The sequence below is a fragment of the Ruditapes philippinarum genome, unplaced genomic scaffold, assembly GCF_026571515.1.
Source record: "Ruditapes philippinarum isolate M1 unplaced genomic scaffold, ASM2657151v2 ctg6220_1_1_1_1, whole genome shotgun sequence".
Classification (NCBI taxonomy): domain Eukaryota; kingdom Metazoa; phylum Mollusca; class Bivalvia; order Venerida; family Veneridae; genus Ruditapes; species Ruditapes philippinarum.
In genome coordinates, this window is record NW_026857737.1 from 91573 (window position 1) to 119386 (window position 27814).

Sequence of the window (27814 nt, forward strand, 5' to 3'; positions counted from 1 at the left end):
TCTGTATAAAAGCGTATTTGAAGTTTTTGGTTAATCTTTTGAATATATCATAATCTATTCTAAGACAATAAAGACGTCTGGGTCTGCCAGACATTATCAATCAAAGTTCTGTGTTCGTATTAGCTCTATAACTGATTATGACACACATTAACAAGGAGGAACACTACCGTGGTAATAGTAAAACATAAAATCTTAGAATAACGCCATGTTTTGAAATAATTAGTTTATATATAATTGATGTAATAAATATTTATTATTTGTAGTTACTGATACAAGTGATTATTTTATATGTAATTATTGTGTGAATGATATGTAAACAATTACAATATTGTTGAAATGAAAAATAAAATATGAAAAATTTCGGCCACATTGCACGGGTAAGTTTGTCCAAGTACTTGATTTGCTTCCATAGAAAATTTCGGGAAATATCTCTATGAACAGGTTTGCTGTTAAATAAGAAAGAAAGATACGTTTTTACATTTGCCCTCAATGCACTGCTGTAAAATTGATGGTTATAAATATAAGCTAATATTTCACTTCACAATCAAGATAAAAGAAAAAAAATAAACCATTTTTAAACTATTCAAATGTATTTTTTTTTATTTCAGACTAGAGTATTAAAACCATGCAAGATACTGTATGGCAAAACCAGGAAATTGTATTGAAGAAAACATTCTCTGTGACTGAGTTTAATATCTTACCAAACTACATGTATTAGAAAGCAATAGACATGGTAACATATTTAGATAGGATCCGAGATTATTTTCTGAAATCATCAAATGACATCAATATAAGATGGAAATTAAACTGTTACCATGAAGTTTATCTTAATGTCTGCCTTACTAGGAGAAGGTATCAGAAAGGTTCAATTTCATATATATTTTTAGAAAGTGATACAATTATTTTGCTTTCTTTTATAACTTTACAAGTAAGTGCATTTTTCTACCTTTTTCATATTTTTTTCTACTTTGAATTTCGTTTCAATATAAAAGCATAAGTCATTAAAATTGTACATGTGATTGTTTTTAGGAAATGAAATAGCATTGGACTATCCTCAGGCTATCCTTATTTATAAGCAATACATATGTGTGTATTTCATAGCTCATTATTACAAACTGAAGTACTTATTGGGCATTTTGTATTCCCAAGTTTTTGTTAAGTAAATTTAAATAAATATTTCTTTAAAATAATAATTTCATTAAGTACTTTTAGACCACTTTTCATGTAATAAAGAATTAAATATTGTATAGCTCAAAAAGTTTGGCACTTGTTTCAGTAAGATGATATCATTAACTAAGTAAAAACTTCAGGTAGATTAAACAATAACATGTATTAAATATTTTCAACAAATATAATTATCTTCTATATTTTAAAGCTTTTTTCTAACTCTCATTTCATGTTTGTTTTTCTAACATCTAATGCAAGTGTTAGTGAAGGTTGCTTTATCCACGAAGTTTATAATTTTCTTGTAATATTGCACTTTTGAAAATGTTTTCATTCATTTTGAAAACAAACAACAACACTTTTTTAATTGTTAAGGCAATAGTTGTATCCCAGATTCTGCATTGGGCAATGTGCTAAGTGTAAGTTTGTTTCTTTTCAGCCAGGATAACGAGCACTATTGACTTGAATGCATACAAGATGAAGGTGACTAGTGTTGATTTTTTTCCTTTTAATATGATGCCAGATTTTAATGTTGTTTACAAACTGTTTTCTCTTATATGAAATATTTTTGTATTAATGAGAATTATGTAGAAGAAAACATTAGTTACTGTGAAAACGTCGCTTTTATAATTGACCACTCTTACCCATTTTTGGTTGACAGCGACATTACACTATTAACAGTATTATAGATAAAGTATTGTAACAATGTTTAAACTAAAATTAATAGTGAAAGATAAAGCAGCAATGTAAATAAGATAATGTACTTGTACATATATTACTGATGGTAGAAGTTGACCCTATCCGTGAAAATAAGGTTATGTTAAATTAAGCTTTATTAAATGACGAGTTTGCATGAACGACAACTGTTAACATAATGTACATTCTGTACATACCCCTTTCAGACCTTTGCCTTTTGTAGTATTCAAGTTTCTGTTTATTTATGCAGAACACCAACAACATAAAACAAGTGTTTGTTATTTTTATAAACATGTACTTTACGGCATGCTCGTTAATAAAGTTATTTACAATAGATAAAGCAATGTATTGTCAAACATTTCAAGAGAAGCATTAAAATGAAAAAGGACATATATTGTTTTGAATGGTTATACTGGTGACACCAAAGAATGAAAACTGTCTTTTTGTCTTTCCAAATACCTAAATATCAAATTCAGTACGATATATTTGATTTTGATTTAAAATATCTTTAAAATATTTGTATAATTAAGAAATATCACTGTCATTTTAAATGAAACAGTTTTTGTGATTAACATTCTACATGTGTTTTTATAAAGCTAATTATGGGTTTCCTCTGAGCTTTATCAAATTGTGTTTGTTTTGTCTTTCTTAAAATCTTGAAAAATGTTAAATCTAAAATCAATGCAACCATCTCATCATCCTTGTTCAATTTATCCTTACTAGTAAATTGCACTCAATATTTAATAATCTATCATACCTTTGAAATACGTATATAAAAACAATCCTGAATTCAGAACGAATTCGACAAGAAACAGAAAATAAATTCATCACATTGTTGCACTCATTATAAATGTCATTTATTATCTTATCTGTAAACGGTATCTGCGATTTGGCTCGATAAAAGATTACGTAAATGTTTAAAATCGTTCAAATATAAAAACAAACTGTTAAATTGAAAATCATGAACAAAAGTTTTATTCAACTCGTTTAAATAAATTCGGTACATCTATACTCATTCAATATCCTCTTTTTATCAGACATCTTGCAGTGTCATACTACAATGATGATTATTATAGAAACATTTGAAGCCAGGTCTGGTGTTTATAACAGCGACTCGTTGTATGTGTATGCAATATTAGTTAGATATATTTGCAGTTAATAGGTCATACAATGACGATTATCCTGATTAATTAAAATTTGAAAACCACCCTTAATGGGTATGTCCTTACATTGTCATTTAAACTCAATGCTTTAATTGTAAAATTTCCGGAAACTGACAAAAAACAAAACAAAAAAACCTCCTAGATATTAAGTTATACAGTCTAAGCCCACTATTGCCAAACAATAACTTTTGATTAGTAAAACATGTACAGCTGGATTCAAAACTACGCATAGTTATTGATAATTGCTATTACACTTGCATGTTTTCTGTGATGTTTTGTCATGAATTTTCAATTATTTACCTTCCAAATCCACATATTCAAACACTCTTTATACTTTCCCCTATTTAACAGATAGGACAGTCAAGTCCAAATAACACGATATATGCACAGCATAAGAAAGAATTGGAAGATGCATTATAGAAAATAAGGATATCTTAATTTCTGCCTAACTTGAAAAATTATGTAGTAAGTCTTACATTTAACATATATCCTTATACATGATTTCTGTTTAAACCATAAGAATATGTGTGTCGTAATTTTTTACATTTTTTCATATTTTTATTTTCGTTTTCATATTGATATTATAGCATAATTCAATAATAGCTTTTAGAAAACAAAACATTATTGGAATTTGACATTGATGGGGTTATCCTTTTACATATGTATGCATTTCATAGCTCATTATCGTAAACTACATTAAAACAATAGTGAAGAAAATAATGGTTTCTTAAAACAACTATTCGTATCATGAAGAATTAAATCTTGAATAGTACAGCGATTTATACGTGTATACAAGTTTTAAACGTTCTATAGTAAAAAGATATCATTAATCAAGTAAATGCTTAAAGGGAATAATTTAATGATAATGTTGATTGTTTTAAGCAAGTATATCTTCTACGCTTTTAGCTTTATTTCAAACTCTCATTTCATAATTCTGGGATCTTCTATACTAGTGTTCGTTGATATCCACAAATGTTATCATTTCCGTGTATAGTTTCACTTTTGCTTACAATTTAACAATTTTATATACACATTATTGCTGTTGTAAAAGATACGTCATACATTTTGAACACACTCTTTCTATTGTTATGGCAATAGAATATTAACAATCGTCTACATCATTTTGAAATGGGCCTTGCACTAAGTGGGCTAGTTTCTTTTCAGCCAATATGAATAACACTTTTGACTTGAGTGCTTTCAATATGACGATTTATAATTGTACAAGTGTTCGAGTAATATCACTATTTTGTATAGCCTACATGTTTATATTAAATCTCCAAAAAAACAAACATAGTGTCGGAAGAAATTTTTAAAAAAATATTCAAAATATTATACTCATTTGGATTATTATCAAAACAATATGAGAAAACACCTATTATTTAGATTGTCTGACAACAACTGACAACGTCATTCTTTACTGCACATGACTCATACCACGGGCTTTGTGAGATTTTATTGTACTATGACGACATTAAATTACATTAAAATTTTGAAACGGAATTTAATAGAATTTACCACATAAATGGATTGGAAGTCATTTCACCTGCCAAAAAAAATCTAGAAATTTGATAGACATGCAAAATTAATGTTAACAGTACCATTAAAAGAAAAATCGGAGCCAGAACAAATATCATATTTATTGTGATGGGCTGGAGTTTAGGGTCGAGAAATACACTCAACATAGACATGTTCGAAACCGATCAGTTTAGGGCACATGCTAAACCGAAACTAAATCTAATTTTTGAACAAAATTCAATGAGAAAACTGAGAAGATTCTTTCACACGACTGCGTATCAGCGAAAGAGAATGTAATTTTAACTATACGTACGACATGGTGTGTGACCACCTAGTGCTCGGGTGTAAATCAGGCAAATTTAGAGAAAGACTTATAAACGGAAGCGCTACTCTAACTAGGGATAAGGCAAACTAACTTGAGCTTATCAAGTTAACATTTTCAGGGTAGCAAAGCAAATTATCAAAAACTTTTTTAATATAATGACCAATTAAAGGTATTGGTCTATTTCCGGGAACGTGTTCTTCGCATTAAAAAGAAATTGATGTGTGTGTCTTATGTCCATGGAGGCAATCCCCGTAGCACTACAGGAGAATATTTAAAATGATCTATGGCCGAAAAAGACAAAAGGGTAACAGAACTTACTGAATTAGTTAATACAAAAGTAACCCGCGATAGGCACAATACGAGTATCCTTTGATCCAAAAGCACTCAATGAGAATAACCAAGGACTGTATTACCCAATAAATACATTTGAGGACGTAGTTGCGAAATTAACATACTCAAATTAATTAAGCGGGTTTACTGGTCATAATCCCTTCCCAAATTAGTGTAGACGACTGATGAAGGATTAAAAAATCAAACATTGGAACCAGCCGTGATCATTGCAGTTCACGATGACAGGTCATACGGATAACTCAATTTACGAGCATTTTCTCCACAAAACTCGGGAAAATTGTGCAAACTCTGTAGAAACATTTGTCTCCGATGTCATCAAAAACAAGGAAGATCCTTCATCACCTTATTTTAGAAATAAATGCAACATCGCTGTCAGAAAATGTCGGGACAACTGGACATTAATTCTGCCATTTACAAAACTCGTTACATCAACAGAAATATTTCACCTTACCGCACACGCAGTGGTCGGGATGTTACTGTGGGGAATCAATGGTTTAAAAAAATAAAATTGATGTATAGTAAATAATTATTAAATGCTTAATTATTCTTGCAGAAAATAAGAGATTGTTTAAAAAAATGTACACATGAATTATCTAGTTCCCATATGACATTGTATGATGATATATTAAAGCACAAATTTATTTTAGTTATAAAAGAGTGGAATTGCAGTAACATAGGCTATTAGCTACTTTATAAATATATACATATTTCGCATGCTCAGTAACATGTCTAGCCAGCATCTCGATGTTAAATATGTAATACTGTTTTATCACCGCCGATCGATCATGCACGATCAAGCGATCGGTACCGGTCTAGCTCGGTCTGCATGCGTGATCGGGGATTGTCGGGTCGGTCTACCTTGGTCGGCATGGCTCGGGCTTCCTACCCGAGTTTTTTTGACATGTCAAAAACATTCGAGTAGTGATTGAGTAGATCAGCGGTCGAGAAGCGATCGTATAGTGATCGAGAAGAAGATCTAGTTGATCGAGAATAAATCGTGTAACGATCTAGTTTGGTCGGGTATACATCGGGTATACATGATATTACCCGATCTGTACACGATCATTTCGACTTCTACTTGAGCATTATCCGATCGCAGCCCGATCAACTCGACCTCTGTTCGATCTATTGTCCAGAATAACTAGACTACTACGCGACTGCTACACGACCAAACACGATCTCTTCCCGATAGTTATTCGACCATACACGAGTTCACGAAACCTAAACAATATGTAGATGTAAACTTATTGTTGGTGTCTCATTAGATAGAGCAACTCCAAATTCTGACAACAAAAATGCCTAGAAAGGGCAAAAAGGCAATATGCAGTACGAGTACTCGGACTATCTGGACCACAACTGCAACTGCTCAATCTCCATCCTAACTGATTTGAACTAGGAATGTTTAAGATTATATTCTAAACAATTCGATATACGACTATTCACGACTCAATTACGATCATTACGATCTGGTCGGGTGGAAATCTGGCAACGACCGAGCAGAGGTCCAGTTAGTCTAGTTAAGATCGTGTATGACACGCCTATAGGTCTGGGTGATCGAGAAGAAGTCGGGTTGTTGGTCGGGTTGTCGTCGAGATGAAGTCGTAAAACATCGTGTAGGGTCAACTTGAGGTCGTGTAGGAGTCGTGAATGTGCATTTAATCCAGCTTGGTCGGGCTTCATCGGGGAATTAATGTGATCGGGACGATCGAGTTGATCTGATCGGCGGTGAGAACATAGCATAAGGCAAATGCAGTTGACAGTGCGAATGTAAATAAACATTTGTATAGATAGAGCTATGTATAGACTTGACAATTTTGGGAAACTGATGTGAAAGTTACTTCTTATAAAAATCAAATAAAAAAATCACAAATTGCTTGTAATGGTTCCATGCAATCGGAAACCAATACTGAGATCATGGTAATTTTCACGATTTCGAGAACAAACATGGCGTTGTCCATAAAGCCGAGCGTAAACTGGCAAAACAATCTTGCCCATTACAAATTGAAAATATTTTTTTTATATTTTTTATTTTAAAAATTACTACAATTTGTTTAACTTCCACGTGTAACGGTATTTTGATAATGCTTCTAATGATTCTTCTAATACCTATGTAAAAACCGGTTTTATTGCATGGCTAAAATATATTTTTTCCAGAAATCTTAATTATAAAGAAGGAAAAACATACACGGTCGTTATCATATCTACATAAAAGAAATACGTAGATCTGAACTTTAGTCAGATTGTGGTTCCCACGCTTACGAATCATTTTTACATGCCTTGGACGAAAATTAGGGTTTTGTTTATTTATCGTACATTGATTGTAAAATGACACTTAAACAGATAAAGGTATATAGTATATGTTCTTTGTTAAACACTTAAAACCGTACAGTTTATGTGTAATAAAACATGTTCTGTTCTGATAAAGGAATGGTACAAGGTTTAAACCTGAATTGATAGTGACAGATAACGCCAAAAATATATTTGTATATAGATTATATCTGGTGATAAAAGCTTACTCTACTTTTGAAGATAAAATAATGTTACAGTAAGATTTATTATTTAACGGAAACTGTAAACATACTGTACATTTTGTTTTTTGTAGTATTCAATTTTTTGATTATTTATGAAGAAGAACAACAACAACGCAATATATAAACGTGTATGTTATTTGATATACGTGTGCATTCAAAAACCCAAAGTCTTTTTTCATTTTCATTTTTAATTTGAAATGTGTGCGTTTGACTATACATTGCAAAAGAAGTATGTGTAAGTTCAGCAAGTTAAGAGGTTAGAAAGTCAGACAGTTCAATAAATGCTGGTGTTGTTCGTATCTGTTAACAATTACGTCACTTATGTAGATTCTTTCGAGATTTCTAATGATAATGAATGGTTTTCAATGTCCTAAATGTCTCTTTCAAATGTGCATACCTTTGGGCAGCATATGTTAACCGAATTTCTTTTTTAGATATATATTTATCCGATACATAATGAGTGGCGAAAACTTCGGATGTGTTTAAAAAAGGCGTCAGCTAGTTGCACAAAGTGTGACCATGTGTCCGTTATTTACGGTAAAAGTTGGCCAAGAGTGAAAATGGCATTGCTAATTATTCGTTATATCTTTTAATATCTGAAAAAATCAAACAAAGTTCCATGTAAATATTTGGCAATTCCACCGGTGTATATTTTTTCATAGCAGCACTTTTACTTTTCCCGATATGCTTGCAGAAAAAGAATCTAATTGGCAATATTTTCAGTAAAATATGCGTCAAACTTTCTCAAAACATATTGGGAAAATATGCATAACTTGAATCGGAAAATGCGTGCCTGGAACATGGTATATATTTATTATTCCAATATTGACAAGATAAAACAAAAAATCAGCAAATACTATTTGCGGTGACCCAATGTCAGCATAAACAATTGGTACGTGATCGCCCACGCTGTGGTCGGCCGGTAAAATAGACCTGTTGCGTTTTTATTATATAAAGCTTAATTCAAATAAAACACTTATAATAAGTTACATGAAATCCATAATACTGTAAAGCTGAAACTTGAATTATAATTAATTAAATAAATATATAAATGAATACAGAGTTTAAGATTTGTATGAAAATTAACAATTCATATAGCGGTGGACATGCTACATGTTTAACGGAAATTAAACAGATTTTAAAATATAATCATTGCCATATATCTAAGTCGTTATCAATCGAGTATTTTAAACATTGTAAACGTCATTTACATTCAATAAAAATTACCACAATGTTCAAAAATATACATTACTGCGTAAGTCACGCGGTAAAAATAATAGAAAACTTACCTTGCAATTGACCTATTTTCACTTAGAGTGCACATCTTTGCACATCTTAATCAACATCTGAATCAACGGAACTTCACATATATTTTTATCGATACTCAGTTTGAGATCAATATGGGAATCACACACCCCACCACAGTGTATTTAACCAGTGTTAAAAATATTTATTTTTACGTCCCATACTGATATAGTTTAGTACGCTCGTAAGTACCTAACAATAATAGTAATTAATTGTTAAGTTTACTTTGGTGAGCCAAGCAAACGGGATAAAAAGAACTAAAAAGTTAAACTGTCAATTTACGCCACTAAAAGGTTTTGGAAACCGCTCCAGCGGTGCCCCTTTTAAAGATACGCGCCTGTTTTAGAAATGGTTTCCATATTCAACTTTGATTAATCTTTTAAGTTGCTATTAACCGAAAGATTATCTGTATTTTGTCTCTCATACTATCACATCTTACCGTATGTTTAGATATCAAGTATTATAAAGTTGAATACAATTTTATTTCACCTTTTAAATAATCTTAAGGAATCATTAAATTAAAAGTGAGTACTTACATAATTATTTATATTTCTAGTCGATACTAATAATAATATCTTGATTTATATTTCGAAGATACGTGTAATTGACAAAACACTCGTCCTAACCTTCTTTAATCTTAATAAATGAGAACTCAAAATATACAAAAATAACGCAGTAGTAAGATTTGTTGGATATAGTGTAGTAATCTTTACTGAAAGAAAGAACCAGTACTAGAGTATTTGATAGTTAATATTATTACCCCTCACTTTTTTCGTAATGCTAATTTCCCATAGGCCTGTGGGAGTTCTTTGCAACATAGAGTCCCTTTCGCGTATTAAATATCTTTTTGTTAAATAGTCAACAGGAAACATCCGTTTCCAACGGAAGTAATTGTAATATAAATAATTTTGTGTCAAACTGAAACATGCAGACAATTAAAGCATGCAACAAAGGATAATTTAACAATTTTAACCAGTGAAACGTTACAGATAGAGTTTGTGGACATACATCTGTAGGATATCATTGCTATTTTCTAAATGCACTTTGTCAAAAACCATGCGAAGAATATTATGGATGCAGAAGGATCCAGATTTCACAGATCATAACCTTATAAATGAGTTAGTGTTTTGCTTTTTGAATAAAACACATCTTATTTTATGTTTATGACTGGTAGATATCATCACTTGCTTAAAGAATAAAAGAAAAACAGCTTCTCAAGTAGGCCTACAGTGCACTTAAAACTTGCAAGGTAAGGACAGTTTAGTTATTGCTTCTCTTGGCTTATTTTGTTACAGTTAGATTTAGTTGCCAAATTCAGATCATCACAGTATTTGTTCGGGGTAATAAAATAAATAACATATGGGTTTGTGGGTAACAGTAAAAATATCATCCCTCGTATAAATACTGTTACCCTCGGCTACGCCCTCGGGTAACAGTATTTTACTCGGGATGATATTTTTACTGTTACCCACAAACCCATGTGTTATTTATATACTATCAGACAAATTCTCTGATTTTAGAGATAAGCTAGGCTCATCCTTGAATAAAATATTTTAATCAAAGCAATTTATGTAAATCTATAAAATTATTATTGAATGTGTCTAATGTGAATAAAAGAATGAACAAAACTATTAATTGGAAGTCTCGTTCCTTATTAAAGGACATTGTAAAATTGGTCTTTTTCTTTAAAAAAAAATGCCATTTTTTAACGACACTATATTCTACTCGGTTGTATTTTTTATACCGACTTTGTCTAAAATGGACGGTCTGTATAACAAAGAATAATTATGTTGATAGTATTTAGTATCAGACATTATAACAAACGACGAAAGAATTATACATCTATATGGATGTTGTTGGCAAGTGTGAGATAGATGGTCCGGTATTACACATATTTATATAGCAGATGATACAATGTTCTACAACAAAATATTATTCATAATATAAATGTGAACACTAAACCACTAATTAGAACTTCATTCATTCGTTCGTTCGTTCGTTCGTTCGTTCGTTCGTTCATTCATGCATTCATTCATTCACCACCTATTCATGATGATCTTGTTTTCATATTTTATCCATATTTAAAACTATTGTATTTATCAATATTTGCAATACTAACACAAATGTGCTCCTCGTATATAAGTCCGCTTAAAATCTTGCCTAATTAATGTTTTTGTCGAATATAAACATGCAGAAAACACATCAGAATCTAATTACAATCGTTTGTTTTATTCGCCAGGGACATCCAGTACTTTTATCACACAGAAAAATGGCTTTAAAATGGCTTTTCACTGATTACAATTACTGTAACCTACACCACAAACATAATTCAGAGACAGAAGCGGAACGATGCGATGAAACGCAACTGCAAAAGTAAGCATAAGTTTATAACTTTCTCAGAGATTTTATTTCTTCAATATTCTGCGTTTGAACAAGAAAAGCATGGCAAATAAAATTTCTGGAAGTACAAGATGACGATGATTTTTCCCATTTCACATACAAGTTTACTGTTGCTGTCACTACAATCATCGTGTATATCCCGTAACACAGGTATGTAATTGTGAAAATATATGGCCTAAACGAACACTTATGTAAGGAAATGAACGAATATTGTTTGTGTTTATAAAGCACATTCAGCTACTTGACATTATATTTGAAACCTCATTAAACTACATGTATAAGTTTGCTTTTCAATGTCATTTGTCCGGGATATCACCTTGAATTGCATTGAAGGCGAATTTTGTCTTTCGTCGATATCTATTTTAATATTGGCTATTTAATATTGATTTGGAGTTTTGATGCGAAGGAATTGACTATTAGTTTGGTTTCTGGCATCAAATCGACAAAACAGTCACGTAATGCAAACAAAAAATATTATAACGTGCTTTTTCGACGGGAAGGGGAACTTGAAATCGATAAAAAATTATAAATCCAATATATATTTAAACACAAGTTAGAGGCGGAATTATGCTATGCAAATAAGGCTTGCACATTGTTTTGTCTTTTAGGGGACACGCATTTTATTTACTTTGGGACCATATGCCGCTTTTCATGGAATGGCACTTACGTGCCACATTGAAGGTTTTTTGATAACCGCCATATGAACACATCTGTGAATGTTTCAAAATTCAAAATTGTATCAGTTCATGTTAAATGTTGAATTCTGCTTAAGCCGGTGGTGCTAGGGGGCGTGGATGGTAGTTTTTACTTGACAGTACCGTCCATGGACAGGCTCATGAAACCGAGCCTGCAACATATTCAATTTTGTCGTGTTGGGCTTTCTTCAGGGATTTTTGTTTTCTCTATTTTAATAACATTCGGGTATAATGATATGAAAACATAAAAATGTTATTTAAAAAATGTTGATTCGATTATAAAACACAGCCATAAATATGCCTTAACAGTTTCATTTAAAGCTTATCACTGCTTAGAAATGAAACTCAATATTAATTAGAATGAGATTTCCTTGCTCAAACATGTTGCCTATGATTCCCCTCCCATCTCGCCACATACCGATAACCCAGGATTACTTTCTTTGCATGTTTATGCATAGAATTCCTCTGACGCCACCGACTTGGTTTTTTTTCAAATCGACCTGAAAATAAAAAATAAGATGTGATACTTGGACTTTCATTACAAAAGGAATCTCATTATATTCATTGTCAATTGCGGTATAAATAGAATGATATTTCTTAAATAATTCATTTTAAACGGTTGAACCGCAGTTTTTTGGCGTAATTAGCATCAACTTTCAAGGTTCTAATCAATAGCACTAAAATAAAATAGGACATCAATGAAAATAACTGAAAACATTAAATAAGGATTATCCAAATGTCCTTGATCATGAAAGACGCAGAGACACTGCAACATAGTTAATACCCACGAGCTAGTGTACCGTAATCGTGCACTTAATTAAATTGTGTTTCGCTGGTAAATGTAAATATTTGAAATGAACATGAAGATAAGCCCTTGATACCAAGAAATTGACAGGCAATAGACATCTTTTGAAGTCTTGAAGTGTTTATCACAAATAAGGGGCGGCCTTAACGAGACTTTAATAGAAATTGCCGATGTGTGACCGTGATAATCTGTAAATAAATTAAATGTCAATGTATATGGAACTTATTGCTTTGCGAAGCCTTCGGCCTAGCTCGCAATTAACTTTGATTAACTTCGATTCCATATATAATATAAATATTTTAGTTTGTAAGTTGACTTTTTTGCTATTAAAAGTATTTCTACAAAATTATCTCAATGATTTTCAAGTCCGACGAAGTCGCAAGATAGAATTCTTTAAAAAATCAACTTTATCTTTTCATGGAAATCTTGGTAACAAAGCTATTAAGGCATATTTTGCTTTTTGTTAGAAGCCATTTGTTTTGGAAAAGTTGTTCCGGTTAAATGGCTTCCTGCTTTTATTTGTGCATGATGTGCATGATGGAACGGAAAACCAGTCTAGGTTTCCGCTGCAATCGTGACAATTCGGGCGATTCCGTCATACTGCGGAATCAGACGAAGTAATATTACGGAAATCTAAGCTATTTTTAATTATTTCGGTAATCCCAGTTTGTTTCTATAAATAAGATTTCTATTTTAACTTGATTTATCGTTTTAAAGCGTAAGTGGAAGAAAGAAATAAATTATAAACGAAAATGTTTCGTTTCAATTCGTTTTCAGGACGCAAAAGTGATTGATTTTTGTCTTTATTAGTTTTATACAATAGAAAATTTCTGTAGTAGTAGGCCTATTCCGTCTTCAAAGGACGGTTCTACTTACCAAAAGGTCGTGACCGAATCACACAGAGAATTAGTGCGAACAAGTTAAAATTGCATACCTCTATCAGATTTGTCTGCGATCAAGTTATATTTAGATCTACTTTGTCTTATATTTAAACGCAATTCTAACGTGGAGTTAAAACTACAGTATAACGGTAATCTAAAAATAGCCCAAGCATATCATTAACCTTACAACGTGCTGGCCTACAGATAGCGCATCCTGTGTTTTCGTTATATCTGTGATCAATAGGCAAGTGACATAGATATTTTAGGTGTAACATGCATATTAATTGGTACCATGTAACAAAGTCTTTTAGTGCATAGACTTGTCTATAAAGCTGCTTTTTAAATGATATTAGCAACTGCCAAAACGAATGACTCTTTCTGCGAAAAAAGTGGAAATGAGATGTGCACACTTGTTTCCCTTCAGTATGATAGATAGATACTTTTATTTCCTCCACGTGGGAGACCCAATTATTTTCTTGATTAGTTTTATACAATAGAGAATAGAGTTCAAATCGCTTTTGACAAAAAATATTCGTTTCTACAAAAAAAGTTGTTAATGTTATCGTCAGCATGTTCCGGTTCAGTTATAATCAGTGGACTTCTGGTCCTTCTTTCGCATAACACTGGTAGCACAAATGGGCACATGTGCTCGTCAAGTCCCTACCCCTTTAAAAGTAAACCTTTTTTTTCGAAAATAAAACTAAATAAAAAATTTATGATATACAAATAATTTATAAAAATAGTGATAATAAATTGACCCTTTATACCTGTAAAAACATAGGTACCTTGATTTTACTGGTATATAAGGTCAACTTATTAATTTTCTGTATAATTATTTCTTTATCATAAAGAGTTGATTAAGGAGGTTTTTTCAAAAAAAATTTTTTTAAAGGGATGGAATATGGCACACGTAGGCAAGCCATTCCTTTTAAAAGGAAACTTTATTATAATTTGTTGGAATTTATTTTACCTTAAACTCACACGGAATTGTCTATGAACTTTTCTATTTATATATGAGCAATGAAAACATTTCTTAAACGCTAGCAAGAACAGCGGAATATGAACCGTACGGAATATCATCAATTAACATAGATAACAAGGTTTCAAACCGATATTCAAATGCTAGTATTCTGTTTATATAAACTTTCAGAATAAATGCCAAAAACGAACAAGATGAGGAAAAAAAGGACCTTAAGAAACGAAATGAAAAAAATGAAGTAAGGATAAAAGAGCTTGAGAAAGAGCTTCAGAAACAAAAAGAAACGTAAGTAATGCTGATCCGATTTTAAAGTGGATTTTATCTTATATAACTTGATTTATTATCAACTGCCATTTAAACAGTGTGTTTGAATTATATGCATGCCTTTGTTTTCCTTATATTACATATATTGTGTTATAATATTTATTCTTATATCACTTGATTTATGAACCACTTCCACTTAAACATTTTGTTTAATTCATATACATGTATTCGTAATAGTAGTTACCTACTGGCTCTTTTGTTAAAAGCGGTCTACTTAATCACTTACCGACCGCTTAACAGGTCTGCAATAATTTTTCGACCTATTTTTGTTTCTGTGTTCTCTATACAAAAGAATTTTTAAGTCGAAAAACTTATGCGCATAAGATTATGCTCATCCTTGAGTAAAATATCTTAATCACAGAAATTTGTTGAACTATATTAAATTCTTACTAAATATTTCTAATCTGAATAAGAAAATGAATAAACTTTATATGGCATAATGCGTTCCAAATTACGTGTCAAGTAAAGTTGGTCTTTTCATAAGAAAACTACCAGTGTTTTAGCTCATCGAGCTATTGTTGTCCCCCACCGTCAGACAATGTCAGACGTCTTTCAAATGTGTTCAAATGGTTTTGGTCTGTTTTGGTCTGTTTTGGTCACAGATTCAGGAAAAGAGTTTCAAAAATGCTAATTAAAAATAATCTGCTTGTCTGAAAGTATAAGGCTAGAGCGTTGTGATATTTGCCTACCAACGGTATTAATTTACATTGCGAAAGGGGACCAACAATATACTGAGACAGACCCTCCACTATCACAAATGATTAACATCTACCCTTTCCAACTAACCTTACCCCACCATTTCTAATTTGATAGAGTCTTTCTAGGTAATTACTTAATCGGTCTCACTATTATAAACTTGTATAAGGCCAAATACTTATTTCACTTATATTTGCCATAAGGCATTTCCCAAGTTTCCTACATGGTGTCTTTTACAAAAATGATACACCACATAATTCTATATAATTAACGTCACCTTTTGAGATTTTCAGGACATTAAAAGTGATATGATTTCAAAAAGACCTTGTTGCCTACCCATTTCGATAGTCACTTAATACTAAACATCGCTGTGTATAAGGTTAGATCTGAATATAAATAACATTTGGATACCTTCAATACTTTCTTATTTCCATGTACATTATGAAGATTTCTTCTCGCACTTAATACGGAATTTAAAAGTAAAGGAGAGACAATTCGTCGGAAAAGACCAAACCATGGCTGGGATTCAAAGACACGACATCTTGCTTAGTAAACAAGAACAACGATGAAGACAATTGAGCCAAAGAAAATATTCACTGACGCAGTTGCACTTAAATTAATGATGGAATGCGGGCACTGAACCGTAAACACTTCTTCTACAAAATATCATAGTTTATGGTGATTTGCGTAAAAATAACATTTCGCTTATAAATCAGAAACTATTATCTATTTAAAGAAAACTCCCCATCTTAAAGAGAAAGTGGCAAACAAATCTATATACCTGGTATTTTATAAAGGAAGCATACTTCACCACAGGATTTTTAACGTGGCTGCAAAATCATTAAGACATTCACTGCGGTCTGCACCTTAGAGAAAAAATGCTTAAAGCTCAACAGTGGTTAAATTCAGCCTAGGGCAAATGGATTAAGACCTTCAATGATGGGTGATAGAAAGAATAAATAACTTGGACTTTCAACGTCCTTTAATCATGCTATTTCTACTGATGTCTTATTCCCCTATCGTTATTAGAGAAATTAGGATTCTGCTGTCTAATAATGAGGATCCTATCATGCCATTATTTTAAGAAAAATTTAAAGTTTTTCATCCTATGCTATACCATTGGGGATGAACTGGAGGCATTAGACGCTGAAAGGAAACTCTTGATCATTTTGCTGGAAGAACGTTTAAATATAAATGCATCTAGAATGTTATATTGTTCAATATTGCGAAAAACACAAAGAAGTGAAGGTTGTCGGTATATACAAGTGTAAGCTTTACATTCTTACCATAAAATTAAAATCTGATCAGTTGAGCTTTGTTTATAGCTCGCTATACATTGTCTAGTCGCATACTGTTATACAAAAATGATTGGTAGAAGTATTAATTATTGCCCTGTATTTAAAATCGTGTTCTCCTTGGCATAGGGTGAAAATACATTTTTGATAAAACCTGTACTTTATATGGACAAAAGGATGTATTTTATCAACAGTTATTCGTTGGTTTAATAAATTATTTTGACAGAAAATGCACCCATGTTCGTCGGCCTAAAACATTTAAAACGTCTGTCAAGATGTTTGCTGAAGTAAAAGAAATATTTAATGAATGCCGATGCAGGATTCACCACTGGACAAATAGCTATTATCGTTGGCATCTCATTGGGATAAGCTCATACCATTCTCAAACGAAATTTGAAAATGAGAAATATCTCTGCTAGATATGGTGCAATGCGCTAAGATATTTCTTAAACAGTGTCAAAATAACAGTGCACGGTCTTCTGCAAATGTCCTGCCTGTTGACGAAACATGGGTTATTTTTTGTAATTATAAACAACACCAGAAACAAGATTTGAGGAACAAAGTCTTGCCAAGCAAACATATCATGCTTGCAAAAGGGACCATCGTAATAAAGAAGGTTATTTACGTCATTTTCCGAACAACAACTCAGAATCCCGCCATTGAGGTTACTGTTCTTTTAGACAAATGCATGTACTTAGTACGATAATGCATTATTTTACAAGGCAAAAATTCTTCGAAAACTAAACAAAGACTTTCGGGAAAAAGACCCGCAATAGGTTTGGCCACTGCAAGATTGTTGCATGATTAGGCGTCATCGAACAAGGCGTCTGTAGTGCAAAACTTTCTGAAGCAAGAAAAGCCGTTGTGTTCCACCATCATCAGTATTCACTATTCATCGGCCCTTTTTGCTCTTCCTCTACTTCTCTTTGTATCAAAAGCTAACACAAGAACCGGCTGAACCGGGTGATGCTCCCCGAGAGGGTTTTGGACACAGGAAAGCTTTAAAAAAATGAACAAAGGGCTAAACCTCCACAATAAGGCAATACAGAGTTACTTTTTTAAACTGCACTTCACTTCTATTAAATGAGATCTATCTATCTATAAAGTATCGTGATGATATCTTTAATAGTCTTATAGTTTCAGAGATATGCCTCAGGTAAAATTCAAAGTTTAAAAATGAACAAAGGGCAATAGTTTCAAAATTAGACAAGGTTCTTTATAGGCTTATGTTCTTTAGCATTGCAGTTCTATCGAATAAGATCTATCGACCTACAAAGTTTCATCCTGATATCTCTAATACTTTTAGAGATATGTCCCGTACAAAAGTCAAAAAGTAAAAAAAACAACACAGAAGACAATAACTTCAAGTCAGAGATATGATTCATTAGCACTGCATTTTTCATGTTGATATCTCTTATAATTTTAGAGTATGTCCCGGACAATGTTCAAAGTGTCAAAATAAACAAAGGGCAATAACTCCAAAATCAGGCAAGACAGAGTTACAGTTTTTGTTTACTGCAAAGCTACTCAATGAGATCAATCTATCTGCAAAGATTCATGTTGATAACTCCTATTATTTTAGAGATATGTCCCGGACAAAGTTAAAAATTACCTTCTCAGTAATATCTAACTACCTACAAAGTTTCATGTTGATACCTCTTATAGTTTTCGAGTTATGTCTCGGAAAATGTTCAAATTGTAAAATAAACAAAGGGCAATAATTCAATAAGTAGGCAAGGCAGAGTTACGGTCTTATGCACTGCGCATCTACTCAATGAGATCTATCAACCTACAAAGTTTCATATTGATACCTCTAGTTGTTTTAAAGTTATGTCCCGGACAAGAAAAACGGACGGACGGATGGACGTTCCAACGTTTTGGCTTTAGGTGCTATTTTCTTTGTTATTTTCTTTGTTTCCTTAAGGGCTACTAGCCCCTAAACTATTTGATCACGGAATGAACCTATTGTTCTCTTTTGTTCTCTTTACTGTTATATAGCCCCTTAACCCAAAAAGTTTCCTCAGACGGACGGACGGACAAGGCGGCGACTATATGCTCCCCCGAATTTTTTCGGAGAGCATAAAAATACATTTCAGTTGGAAATACATAAAAATGTCTATGAACATGCCTTCAAATATTTAATCCAGAGACTGAAACATTGTAAATGTTTTGAAGGTGAATACATTTGTGTGTACATTGATAATTTTCAAATTTTGTGTCTCTCTCTAGAAATTATCAAAAATATTTTTCAAAAAGAGATGGTGCGCAGGACGGAGGTTCCTGCTTTCTGAGATAAAAAATTGATTCCGCCCCAAAGATTACTTGACTTATACATGTACATACTTATTGTTTCACAGCTGTGTGGCAACTGTAAAATGTTGCCCCGTACTTCACTTCAGTGTGTTTTTTTTTTTTTTATATCTTTCTGGTCCTTCGGGATCATTGATGCCAGCACTATTAAGTGTTGAGAATTAAGTACCGCTCAAGCCGGTGCTAGCGGGCGAGATGAATGTTGCACGTATTTATTATCTCTCGTGTACAGGCTCAATCAAACCGAGTCTGAAATGCTCTTGTAATTTTGTTGTGATTAATGCTTCCGAGGGATCACTTTGTTTCCAGATTTTTTCTATTGAAAAAACAAATCTGAGACTTACTTTGTGAAACTTCAATGCAAATAGCTTAGATATTTGACATGAAGCATCGCTTTTTGGGCCAAACAATAACTGGTATTAGTCATGCCACTTGCCCCCGGGTTAACTTAATAAAATTTAATAATATTTTGTGTAGGAAGACACATTAAAAAACAAAATAAAGATTAACAAGGTAAGAGGCGACTTTAAATGAACGCAGTGCCGACACAATCATGCCACACAACCAGGGCACACAGAAGGCACCAAACTAAAAATGTAGAGAGGACACAAGGGCGGTGAAAAGGAGGGAGGGATGTGCTTTAAGTAAAATGTAAAGAACTAAAAGGGGTAGATAGCGATTTAAATGGACAAGGGGTGTAATGACAAAATGGGAGAGGGAAAAGGGCACAACACTGGACAAGGGGGATGGGAAGAAGATTCTTATCTTAAACGGCAATTTTACAAGACAGGACACCACAAAGCGGGCAAACTTTAAAACATGGGAACAAACACACATCATAGAAACAGATAGGGGTACCGCCTTTGAACGGTCAGAAGTAATAATACCACTGATGAAATTAAACAGGTTAAAGGCGGGCAAAACCTCACTCTGCCCTAATATGTTCCTATATGACGAGACATTGTTAATAAAACGAATTCCCACCCTGTGAAATTCTAACAAATGTCATGGTTACATTAGACGAAATAAATAAAAAAACATAAATGATCATGTAAATATGTACATGAAGTTACCACCAGATGACCGTATCAAAAGTACTCGCTGCCTTAAGATAAGTCAGAGCAACATGAAAATCACTTACTAGGGCCCAACGAAGCAAGTCAGAAGACAAAAATCAAAACAGTTCTATCAGAAGCGCTTTAAGAACTGTCCATTATAATCTTTCACTTGTTCCGTAATATGCAATTAAAAGTGGAAACCGTGGCGTCCAACGGTAAACGGGTTGAATTTAAAGCATACGGTATGCCTTTATATATTTGGGTCATAGCCTCTTTAAATAAAATGATTGATAATTTTAGACAGCAGAAAAATTCCTATGACTCATGTTGTAAACCACATCTTCATAAATGTCATGGTTGCTAATACCTAGTCGTAAAAGACTTTTAAGTAACAATTATATTTTCAGATTAGATCTGATTAACGAGGTTAAAAGTTGCTACAATATTTACGTAATTTATGATAGCGATAGCCTTGTAGACGAAGTTTGCCAGTAACAAATAAATTGCGTACATTAAAATCATCCACACGCCTGCACACCCTATATACCTTATACGGTGTTGCATGAGGTTCATCTCAATCTAAATGTGGATAGTTCAAATCATAATCATCTCTTTTATCGTAGATTTTAGTTACAACATTATTGTTAATGATACAAATGTCTTAATCTAAAAAAGATGTCTGAAGAGCTTGTTTTATTTAATCTAAGTCAACATGAATATATTGTAGTTTACATGTGATCAAACTAAGGATATCATCTAGAAAGTTGGAAGTATTATTAAATGCATGTAATTTTTATTCTAGTGAAGCTACAATGCCTACAATTTTAAAATGTAGCATTGCTTTGTTGGCCTTTACATCCTGGCACGCATGCCGCTTGTAATGTTGGCCCCGCCTCTGTGATCACTTTATTGATATTGTCTTGTATGAGAAAAAAACACATTTGACATGGAGCTGCAATGTGTAGAATTATACAAAAGCTATATTAATCCTGATGCTCAATTCAAAATAGGCCCAGCTCAGGGAGTCATTCGCTTAAACTTGACTCAGGTACAGGAAAACACATCTTATCTTTTTGCGTATCAATACTAGGTTTAAAGGATTCCGGATAACAACTACACTTTTCGAGTATGCGCTTCTATTTATCTTTTATTTTCACACATCAGCATAAACAAAGCGATTCTCTTTTAAATTCATAACAAACAATTTCGTCAAAATGACGCGCTAAACTGTTCAGCGCGTACATTAAATAAAATGGCGCCAAAAAAACGTTTAACGTAAAAAATATACATATTTTAATTAGAATCGGTAATAAACGTCTCTTACAGTGCCCTCCATGAAATATTTTAATTTCATCAAATCATTTAATGTCAATAAACGGTAAACTATCGATACAAAAATGTAAATTACAACGAACTTAATGTTCATAAGTATGATAATATTCGCATTAAATCACACATTATATTAAAGTACTTGCTAATGTTAAAACAATCTCTTTAATACACACTATGTATCCTTTCAAACATTAACGTAATCATGTGAAATATTTTCAGCATAATACAATAATTAGTCTGAACATTCTAAAAGGCACAACTTTGTGATTGACCTTATAATAACTGAGTTCCTAGTTTGAACTTTACATTTACGAATATGCCCATCCCTACCCTTAATGTCTTCGGTTACTCTGCCTAGTGGCCACTGTCCTCTAGGAACACTATTGTCTACCACAAAGCACAACGTTATCTACATGTACATCTCTACTCTCCTTTTGCCTTTTCTGCCTTGCTTGTGATGAACAGGCTCAATCAAACCGAGCCTGAAACATTTTCAATTTTGCCGTGTTGGGCTTTCTTTAGGGATTCTGTATTTATCTATAATTTGGTAAATACTCTTTTAACCATCTTTTCCAAAATATTTTCGCCAAATATTGGATTTGTCTCCACCATCTCTTGCTATAGATGTCTTCCTTTTTAAAAATGCCGACTGGTATACAAGGATTGGACTATATTAAAAGAAGCATCTTTGGCGTGAGTGCCGGTGGGTCCCTCGGATTATTATTATTATTCTTGAAAAGTAGTCCAATTCATGCATACCACGTGATCAAGTCAATATACGGCACCTTGTTATCGGGCCGAAATTGATACAAGTGACAGGATAAAAAACAATATCTGGTAACTTTCTTTATAGTACTGGATCCTTATAATATCCAATATTTCTTCCGTGTATCAGCAAGTACCTGTTGTTTATTAACTTACCGTTTAAATTATGGTAATGACGAATAATCAATTCTGTCACGTGACTATCGTGGGGAAGGATAATCGAGCACGTATCATATGCTTTATATGTATTTCTTCCATGAACAAGTATGGGGTTTGATGTAGCTAATCTATTGTCTCTTTTTGCAGAATTACCTTTGATAATATCGTTCAGTTCAGTTTAAAGCTTGAGTTCTGTATTCGTCGTAATATAGCGTAAGTTGCGTTCTTCATCTCAGAAACGGTAGGATTCCTCTTTTTGGTTGTTCATTCAATGTCAAGTGATGTCATCTGCAATATGTTATGAATCTCAGTAACCAAGCAACTTCTCCAAGCAACAGTGTCCAATCGGAAAAATAGTTAATGAGGTCTTTTTTATGAGGTCCTGTGTACGATGCGGTGGAATTTACAATAATCTCTCTCTTAACTTCGGAATCATCATTTGCAATTTGTAGCTTATGTGGGAATTTTAGGCCAAGTCGATTCGTCTTGTAATAAGTATTTTGGTCCCTCTAGCCATATTTTAAGACCATGAATGTCATTTGGATGGATGCCCCTTGAAGCAATATCAACAGGGGTCGAACCGAAATCGACATAACGCCACTTTTCAGGGGATGTAGTCTTGAGAATGTAGCTCATTCTATTACCGTGGAATGTCTTAAATCGTCTGTTATTATTGTTTATATATCCAAGTAATATCAAAGAATCCGTCTAGTATGTAACTTGGTCGACCTTGGTCGACCTTTAAGTCAAGTTCTTCTGATATCATAGCATAAAGGCGGCATGCCACTACAGCTCCACACAGCTGCAATCTTCGAATGGTTGTTTGCTTTATTTCTGCTTATCTAGATTTACCAATAACAAAACTGCATGAAATTCCTTTCTGTGTATCCGTCAATCGTAAGTATGCGCATGCGTCATAACCTGTCTCTAAGCCATCGCTGAACACGTGCAGCTGAACGTTCTTCAATTTACTGGACTGATTTGGACGGAAACAACGGTCAATACTATTTTTTTCTAACGATGGTAGATTTGCTATTCACTGTTGCCAATCTTCGATTTCTTTCTGCGGAATGGTTTCACGCCCCCCTAACTTCTTCCTACAAATGCTCTGTACAATTGCCTTAACACGCACCGTCAAAGGTGATACAAGTACTAGTTGATCAAAGACCGCACTAACTATGGAAAGAATTCCGCGTCATGTTAAGGGTTTATTGCTTATTTTAATCTTAAATGTTATTTCATCGTCATTGACACTCCAATTGACGTCTAGCGCACGATCACAAGGCAGTTCGTCTCCAGGGTTAAGGCTTACGACCGTCGGCGCACGTTCAGATTCCGTAATCGTACCCTCCGACTGTTGCTTATCCACTTTGTGAGTCTGAAGCCACTTCAGCTCGTCAGGGACTGTAAATCTGCTGCAAGTTTAACAGCTTTATCTTCAGATTCTACAGACTTCAGGCAGTCTTCTACGTAAAACTTTCTCTTTACAGTTGATAATACTGCAGCTTCAAATCTGTCTGCATTGTCAATGGCAGTTCTTTTCAGCGCAAACGCAGAGCAGCTCGGAGAAGAAGTTGCTCCGAATAAGTGGACTTTCATACAATAAGTCATGGGTGTTATAGATAAATCTCCACCAGGCCACAATATAAAACGTAGGACATCACAGACCTTCTCACATACACGTACCTGGTGAAACATTGCCTCTATGTCAGCGGAAAGAGCTACATTTTCTTGTCGAAACCTGGTTAATACGCCTACAAGGCTGTTCATTATATCAGGACCTTGTAAAAGTTCACTATTAAGTGAAATACCTTTATATTTTGCCGCACAATCAAATTAAACACGCACTTTTCCGGGCTTATTCACGTTTGCTACAGGATGGTGGGGTAAATACCATATCTGTTCTGAGTTCGTATCCTTATTTGTCACTTCTTTTGCGAATCTTTTTCAATATAGTCTGTCATTGTTTTGGTATACATTTAATGTAACACGTTGCCACGAGAAAGTTTTCTTTTGAGGTGATTCAATTACGCATGCGAAAGTGCTAAATTATTCGGCAATTTTTTGTGACCCGGTCGCCATGGTCATCCCATCTCATAGTGTCCATAAACATGAGAAAGTGTAGATTCCATTATTCCAAGTGCTCTCTTATCTTCAACATACATGGAATTTTTTTCATTATAGATGCGTCATTGAAGTCTGATGTCCATATACCTTCAAGTTGTTGTTGTAGTATGGCGTCACTTGACTGACCGAAATGAATGTTAATTGGGGTTCTTCTGTTGTCTGTTTTTTGGAACTGGTCAACGAACTGCCCAACCGAGTTGCGTTCTCACTGCATATGGCTCATTACTACTTCCTGATCGTATATCTAGGGGAATATTAGCTACCGGTGTATCCGTGCCATTTAGTAACATGACTTCATTAACGTTCACATTCGGAATATTCAAGTCACTTAAATATGGTATATTTCTAATATCATCGACAGTAGCTGCAGATCGCGTAGAAATAGGCAATAGTTTTACTGTCCAAACATTGTAAAGCTTCACTTCACTTTCACCGGAATTAAAACTCACAGTCAGGTCAACTTCTTCTTTTCCGTGTATTGCGTTCCTTGTTGAATTAACAGTTGAAATCTGGAAAGTAACTGGCCTACTAGATATATTCAGCTTCCGTATAAGCTTTTCGTCACACAGGGTTTTGTCTGCACCATCGTCAAGCAGGGCATAATTATGTTAGACAGAAGTAACCGTCCCTACCTTTTACAGATACAGGTATAATCCCCAAACATGTTTTAGAAAATGAGCCATTTGTGGCCTTACAATTAATTGAAGGTTGCGTTACAGACATATCAGAACCTACCGGGAACCAGCTTTTAATAATGTATGATGTTTGCTGCTACAATCAGGTATATCACATGATTTCTCTTTCCTACACTCATTAGACATGTGATTGCGTTTAAGACAATTGAAACACAATCTGTTCTTAACAACATATTTCTTTCTATCTGTTAAAGTCATTTTCAAAAGGAACTTCCGTTATATGTAGCGGCGTTAAACGTTAAAGCTGAAACTGTATTTTAAAGGTTTCGATGTGAAAGACATTATAGACGATAATTGTAAAGGATTTCGGATAACAACTAGACTTTTCGAGTATGCGCTTCTATATATCTTTCATTTTCACACATCAACATAAACAAAGCGATGATTCTCTACAAAACGATTCATAACAAACAATATCGTCAAAATGACGCGCTAAACTGTTCAGCGCGTAACGTAAAAAAATTTGCGCCAACAAAAAATTAACGTCAGAAATATATATATATATTAATTAGAATCGGTAATAAACGATTTGTACAGTAGGCCTCTATATTTGACATAAAGCATTGCCTAGTAGACCTCCACAAGAATTGAGTCATGCACTTAGGGTAAAAATGCTTCCACTTGGAGGTCATGTAGTATTGTAAGGATATTACAGATAAAACATTTTTATACCCCCGCACAACAAAGTTGTCAGGGGGTATACTGGAATCAGCTTGTCCGTCCGGCCGTCCGGCTGTCCGGCCGTCGCCGTCCGTCGGTTTTTTCTTGTCCGCCCAATAACTTAAGATTCCTTTGACCCACATTCTTCATATTTGGCATGGAGGTTATTCATGATTAGTTGATGTCCCCTACTGATTTTGAGGCCACCAGGTCAAAGGTCAAGATCACAGGGGCCTTGACTTCAAAAAGATTGTCCGCCCAATAACTAAAGATTCCTTTGACCCTCAGTCTTCATATTTGGCATGAAGGTTAGTCATGATAATTAGATGAACCCTAATGATTTTGAAGTCACCAGTTCAAAGGTCCAGGTCACAGGGGCCTTGACTTCAAAAGCTTGTCAGCCGAATAACTTAAGAATTCTTGGACCCACAGTCCTCATATATTTAGCATGGATGTTAATCATGATTAGTAGATGACTCCTAGTGATTTTTAGGACACTGGGTAAAAGGTCAATGTCACAGGGGACTTGACTATAAAAAGCTTGTCTGTCCAATAACTTAAGATTCCTTTGACCAACAGTCTTCATATTTGGAATGTAGGACAGTCATGATTAGTAGATGACACCTTTTGATTTTGAGGTGACTGGGTCAAAGGACAAGGTCACAGGGACTTTGACTTCAAAGAATTTGTCCGCCCAATAACTTAAGAAATTTGTGACCCACATTCTTCATATTTGGCATGGAGGTTATTCATGATTAGAAGATGACCCCTATTTATTTTTACCTGGTCCCTGGGTCAAAGATCAAGGTCCCATGGACTTTGACTTCAAAAAGATTGTCCGCCCATTAACTTAATATTCTTTTGACCCACAGTCATATTTGGCATGGAGGTTGATCATGACTATAAGGTGACCTATATTGATTTTGAGGTCACTGGGTCAAAGGTCGACTAAAAAGCTTTACCCCTCAATTGCTTAAGAATGCCTGTCCGCAGTGTATGGATTTCGACATTTTCACGTTTGAAGCATGTAGAATACAAAGCACTGGGGCTTAGTTACCTTAGATTTGGCAGGGACGTTGTCTTTGAGCTCTAAATAGCCACTGTTGATTCTGACAAAGTGGTATGTGGGAGTATTCACGCCATGACAGTGGCAGTTCTAGTTCTGACAAGTTTCTTGATTGGGTCTCTATCCTGATTGAAAGATCATTTTTAATTACTCTGAAAAAATAACATTCAGGCGTATATTTCCCCGCTTTTGCAGTGCTCTTGTTAAATGTTTGTTTTACAACCAATTGTATTTAAAAATCATTGTGTTTATTATATTCTGATTAATGCATTGTTTATTTTATTTGACATATGCTTTAAAGAATCTATCAATGGACATTTAGAATAATAATATTTTAATGATTGATTATTATTTGCAATTACAGGGCGACGAATGATAAGAAAAATTTACAAAAGAAATTTGTCCTTGAAGTAAAACTGCGAAAAGTTCAAAAAAAAGAGTAAGAAAATTATTTAATATCTATAGATATTTTTAGGCTACAATTGTTCCTCATTATAATGTTGATGAAATGCAGTCA

The 27814-nt window shown here is 33.6% G+C and overlaps 2 protein-coding genes across 2 annotated transcripts in view; one reads left to right on the plus strand and one right to left on the minus strand.

Moving 5' to 3' along the window:
- LOC132750755 (uncharacterized) overlaps positions 1–2701 on the minus strand; it is a 29541-nt gene extending 26840 nt beyond the window's left edge. The window contains exon 1 of the mRNA XM_060740792.1: positions 2618–2701. The gene's annotated coding sequence lies outside the window, so the exon portion shown is untranslated. The remainder of the gene's footprint in view (positions 1–2617) is intronic.
- A 6768-nt stretch (positions 2702–9469) lies between these two features.
- LOC132750753 (uncharacterized) lies at positions 9470–27740 on the plus strand. Its single transcript, XM_060740788.1, has 4 exons — positions 9470–9574; positions 11290–11423; positions 14982–15095; positions 27662–27740. The coding sequence occupies exons 2-4, from the start codon at positions 11320–11322 to the stop codon at positions 27738–27740; spliced, it is 297 nt and encodes a 98-aa protein (XP_060596771.1). The 5' UTR covers positions 9470–9574; positions 11290–11319.
- The last annotated feature ends 74 nt before the right edge of the window (positions 27741–27814 follow it).